This window comes from Trichosurus vulpecula, chromosome 5 (assembly GCF_011100635.1).
Source record: "Trichosurus vulpecula isolate mTriVul1 chromosome 5, mTriVul1.pri, whole genome shotgun sequence".
Lineage (NCBI taxonomy): Eukaryota > Metazoa > Chordata > Mammalia > Diprotodontia > Phalangeridae > Trichosurus > Trichosurus vulpecula.
Genome location: NC_050577.1, coordinates 48782157 through 48788156, shown reverse-complemented (window position 1 = coordinate 48788156; position 6000 = coordinate 48782157). Strand labels below are relative to the sequence as shown.

The 6000-nt window shown below is 43.3% G+C and overlaps 1 protein-coding gene across 1 annotated transcript in view; it reads right to left on the bottom strand.

The window, feature by feature from the left end:
* Window positions 1-1497: 1497 nt before the first annotated feature.
* LOC118850876 (protein lifeguard 2-like) overlaps window positions 1498-6000 on the bottom strand; it is a 35434-nt gene continuing 30931 nt past the window's right edge. The window contains exon 9 of the mRNA XM_036760515.1: window positions 1498-1656. Within this exon, the coding sequence (XP_036616410.1) occupies window positions 1498-1656 (159 nt within the window). The remainder of the gene's footprint in view (window positions 1657-6000) is intronic.

Genomic DNA, 6000 nt, shown 5'->3' with positions numbered 1-6000 from the left:
ACTCCCCCTCCATCAGTGCAAACCAGCAACTCATTTATAACATGGTTTTAGTCACTGTGGTGCTGAGTGCGTTCAGTGGCTTGCCCAACATCACATAACTATAAATAAAACAGAAAGGACTTCTCAACCTCAAGGCCGACCCTCTTCTACATTTTCTTTATCCTACATTTTGTCTTAATGATATGAGCTCTTAGACACAGAAATTCAGCATTATATTCAGTAATATAATTCAGCTATATTTTAGCGTTTTAATTGTTTATTTTTGTTCGAAAATGATGCTTCCTATTTTACCATAGGCTCTTAAGAGGTAGATTGGCTCTTAGCAGGTCCAACTCTTCAGTCACTCCCAGCAAATATCTACGTAGACTGGAACAGATGGGGTTAAAAAAAAAATCCAAACACCAATGAGTTGTTACATGAGAGAAGAGATAAGTACCATAGAATTCAGAAAAAGTCATATGGCCTGGGGCATTCAATACATATTTGGTCCTAATGGTGAATCAGTCCTTTACCAAGCAAGTAAAGCAAGGGCCAGTCTAAGAAACAAGCTGGTCCAGCAGCCAAAACTTTCTTTAAAAGGATGAAAACCAGAGAACTATTTTAGCCTCACCTGCATTCTATCTAACTCGGTTTTAAAAATCTGTAGACTAGCTAAAATTCATTCGAAAAATAAAACTATTAAGTGTTCATTAAAGTCATTTCAGAAACCCCACTTGGTCAAGGGTATGGATGGGCCTGCTTGTCCAAGATGCTTAGTGATGAAAGCATTTGGTCAAGGATTTCCCTGCTGACCCTAACAACAAATGACACAAATTTCAGCAGTAGGTCCCTCCCTCCACCACTTGGGATATGTGTCAAAGGACCAAAAGAATTCACTTGAGCTGGTTTCTTACACCCCTGGGCAAAACTGATCATTTTCTAAACCAGCCTCTCTAAATGTCCCAGTCAAGTGAAGAAAAGAGAAAAAGAATGAAGGTTTATGGAATCGACTTTATTATTTAGAAGTTCTTTACAGCTGTTAAAGTCAGATAGCCTGGATCCTACAAAGTAGCCACACAGAAACCAATGTGAAAATGGAAAATAATCACCTTTTAAAAGAATTAAAAAAAAAACACCTATCTTCCATGTAAAAACGTTTTAAAAAACTTTTTTGCAAAGTTTGGAAAAGCTATTAGCCAGAATCATGGTGTAACGAGGCATAGCATTTTCCTTAAAAAAAAAAAAAAGTATTTGTGTAAAAGTTAAGATGGAATACTTTATGATTTAACAAAATAATTCTAAAGAATAAATATTTTCCCTGAGAATGTTTTGTTACGTGACAGGGGAACTAAAAATAAAACTGCTACATTCTGTCCAACATTGGATTTCTTCATTTGCCAAAATCTAAAATATCTAAAACATTTTTTTAAAGAGGGGAAGAAGGGGGAGTTTCCAGTGGTGATGATTAGAATGCTGTGGACTAGCACACTATGGACAACAGTAGCGTTCCTATAGTCACTATGGAGGATAGCGCTCTGAGGAAATTAACTGCAGGATAAAAATGAATATATTGATGATATCCAGGTAGAGATTCAGGGTAGCAAAGACATATTCCTCAGGACTCAAGGCATACTGATGGCTCCCTCCCAGCATAAGCTGTGTGTCCAACACCAGGTACTTGAAGAAAAGGAAAAAAATCATCCAAGTGTTTTTGCCTTTTAAATGTTTACAACATTCTTATTCAAACAGTACAGTTTTTGTACTGTTTCCTGCGGCGTGGGGAGTGGGAGAGAAGTAACATTTTCAAAGAACTAAATGATACAATGGATAGAGTGCTAGACTTGAAGTTAGGCAGACCTCAGTTCAAATCCTGCCTTAGGTACATCCTTGTGTGACCCTGGACAAGCCACTTAACCACTCTCAGCCTCAGTTTCTTCACGTGTAAAATGAGGTACCTGATTTATTTATCATTAAATAGTAGCTAGTTCCCACAGCTGAGGCTCAAATGAGGGCACTTAATGTGCTTTCTAAGCGCCAGCTATTATTTTTACAACAGAAAAAAATGGCAGAAAGTGAGTTTGCGGTAACAGCTTGTGTCCTGCGTCATTCACAAGTACTCTTTTCACTCGGGGATAATTTGTCCCAAGTGACTTCCAGAAACAAGGCGTGCCAGCTCAGGGAGCCTTCCTTACTTCCACGTTTTTCTGCACTGAAACAGCATGTGCTCAATTCAGAGTCATGGAATTGACCACTTAGAAGCCCCAGCACACAGGGGCAAGAATCAGGTTCAGTTCTGAGCCATTTCAAAGTCCGGTGTTCGTGGTACTTCATGAGAATGCTCTGCCTGCCAAAAGATATTCTCAAGAAATAAAAGGGAAGCAATGGTTCGTCAGCGTTCACATTTGTAAAGGCAGCACTGGTCACTGGCCTGTGGCTGCACATGAAGTCCTTGGGGTACTCGGGCCTGGGGGGATTTAAAGGGACTCAAGCCCATTAGCGTCACCACACAGTTACATTCTGGACCCCCAAACACCAGCTGCAAACCAGGGCAGGATAAAAACCACCAGATAAACCAACCCTCCTCCACACCGTCCAAAATACAGTAGCTGCTCAGGAGCACATTCTACAGAAACAGGTGAGGCTGCTGGGGAAAGTCACTTCCTTTTTTCTGGCACATGCGTACAAAGGTATTTAAAAACCTAGAAGAGCTTAACTATTTAAATAGAGCTCTAAACTCCTAACCCCGATCCCCAGGCAGCCGGGTGGTGCCCTGGATAGACCGCTGGGCCTGGAGTCAGGAAGACTCATCTTCCCGAGTTCAAATCCAGCCTCAGACACGTGCTGGCTGGATGACCCTGGGCGAGTCATTTAACCCTGTTTGCCTCAGTTTCCTCAACTGTAAAATGGGGTTAATAACAGCACTCACCTCAAGGGGTTGTTGTGAGGATCAAATGAGATATTTATAAAATGCTTAGCACAATGTCTGAAACATAGTAGGTTGTTTTCTTCCTTCCTAGCAAAAGGGAAGCGAGCGTCCTACTACCTGCACTGCCCTTGACTGGCATATGTCCCCTGTCCACCTCTACAGCCTAGGTCAAGTGCTCCCCTCTCTATGCAGCCTTCCTTGCTTGAACCCCAGATGAAGATGATTTCCTCCACCTCCGATTTTACATCTCCCCTTCTTCACCAGTCTCATTCTGCCTTGCATTGTACTCACTTGTGTCCTTACATCGATCAATCGACAAATATTTATTAAGGGCTTACTAGGTGTCAGGGGTCTAATTAAAAAAGAAAAACTTAGTAGGGATACATTTAAAGCTCCACACGAGTTAAAAGAACCAACTTCACAAGTACAAGAGAGAAGGGACAAACAACAGAAAAATCTGGAGGTGTCAGGGGACCACCAAGTCACCACAGGCCAAAGAGGTGACAGGCGGCCAAATTAATGCTAATCTTGAGTTATTTAGCACAAAGGGGGCAATCGTTTCACCACACACCCTGCCATGGCCCTACCACATATGGACTGCCGTTGTCAGCTCTGGACATCCCGTCTCAGGGATAGTGGGATGGATAGATAGATCGACTTATCAGCTCACGTACATCCTGACGAGGCCAATCAGGATGTCAGGAGGACTAGAAACCATGGCCTAGGAGCTATCTTCGCATGTTTGCAGGCCTGCTGTGGAAGATTTGTTCTTTTAGCCCCAGGGGACAAAAGTAGGAGCAATGAGGGCCCTCGATTCAGGCTTAATAGAAGGAAGAACTTCCTAATGATTAGAGCTCTCCAAAAGCACAAGGGATTACCTTGGGAGGTGATGAGTGTCACCCCCCACCCGGGCCATCAGAGGTCTTCCAGCAGAAGCTGGAGAATGACCACTTGTCAGCACAGTGGCGGCAGGGAGTGACCTCTGAGACCCTTTCCACCTTGGAGATTCTGTGATTTTTCGAGAAGTTTGTTTACAAAAGTCCCCCAAAGACCTCATCATAAGGTGGCCTCTCTCATCTACAAGGTAATCAGAGAGCCTGTGCTCCTTAGAACACATCATAGCCAGACCACAGATATATATGACTATGAGCGTTAATAATAAACTGGAATTTAGTTGTTCAGAAAATGAAATCTTGATTAAATGTGAACATAAATAGGTCAGGATTATTCCAAACCTCTAAAACTCAACTCTCCCATGATCATCTAATTTCAATGGCTTTTCCCATCTTTTCTTGAGGAAATTAACTCTCTTACATAGAAACTAGATTCAGGATGATCCGCTAAACGAGACCGCAACAGAACCAACCCTCCAATCTTATCCAATTATTGAATGGCACAAGGCTTAGAAAGGAAGCAGAGCACATCCAGGAGAGGAGGACAAGGTTCTATGTAGCTTCTCTACACTACAAAGTGGTCCTCTCCATAGCATGCTTCTCCTGCCCACTGATTTCTGGGAGAATTTTTTTCACCCAGAGTACAAAGAGGATCCGCTCCAAGTCTGTGGGGGCTTCCCACAAAGATCCCATGTGGCAGTGGTTTCAGACTCCAATCTGCCAGCTTTCTAGCAGACCCTGAAGTTTCAGCATCTGGGGTGGGATGCTTCTAACAAATCCCCTATAAAAGACACAGCAAAACTCCTGGCTCTGCTATTTCCTGAGAGGAGGCCCTCAAACAGCCCAAACAAACTAGATTATAGAACACCTTTTGCCAAAGACAGATGTATTATAAACTACGAAATACACATACAGAGTTTAGCAAAGGTCATCATGGGCCTTGTTGGTGCTGAAAATACCAGTGGCACCAGATATATGCCTTTTAAATGTTCCAGGGAACAAATCCGTTAACCCCACGTGTGGGTAGAAATTTCTTTTAAAACTTGTTCCACGCTAAAAGGCCAACTTAAGCAGACATGTGCAGTAATAAGTAATTATGATGGGAAAGCCATTTTAAAGGTATTTGGGATGCTACTGAGCAAGCTGGGACATTTGAAATTTATTTTTAAGATGACTTATCTGTTATTCTGTACTGATGAGCACCAACAAACATGAATATACACAGTGTGTGACAAAAAGCAGAACGCATATGACTGCAAATCTGTCACAAAGAGCTTGCTTTAAATAGGGTCATTTAAGGAACAGGGCGGGGAGATTCCTGGCTGAGAGGCCTTAGAGGTCATCTTGTCCGCTGTCACCCCCACTCCCTCAACTGATCGGGAAATAGACCTACAGAGGCTGTGACCCACACAGGTGACAGAGTCAGCATTTGCACTGAGGTCTTCTAACATCAGATTTGGCTCTCTTTCCATTATGGCTTCTGACCAGTTTGTCCGTGTAGCTCTAACAGTAAATTCAACTTAGTTTTCTGAGGAGGACTGGGAGGAGGGGGTGGCAAGAGGAGGAAGAGGAGGGGCAGGTGGGTTGATCCAGCTGATGCTCCTAGAAACCTTCCCCTTGAAGTTTCTGGGGATTGAACAGACGATATCCCTTCAACACTAATTAGACTACAGCCTCTTCATTAAGAGGTAATTATTGTGTACTGAAAAAGATCTAGGGATCACAGTGGCTAGCAAGCTAAATGTGTTATCAGTGTAGCACCGCTGTTACAAACAAGCATGATACAGCTTTGTATGCTCTTCCACATACGATGTTAATGACTGACTTACCATTAGGTGGACATGGGCTTTGAGTGAGGAACAAGGGAGAGACTTGGCCATTCTACCCACCCTCTCTCATCCTATCCCTCTCATGAGGGAACAGGGAACAGAGAAAGACAGGCCAGAGATAGGGCTGCAGTCCTCCCCCAGAAAAGCCATCTTTCTCTAGGTATCACATTCTAAACAAGCATGCTAACTAACTCAGTCATCGCAAGAGCAGCTGGAGCTCACCTGCCATTTGTGATCTCAAGGGACCCTCACTGGTCTATTGCAACAGTCTTCTAATTTGGGATGGGGGCACCCCAAGCATCAACCCAGGCTAACCTGCCCACCACTCAGCCAACCATCTCACCTCCTCTCTCCGCCTCAGTTACCTCACATG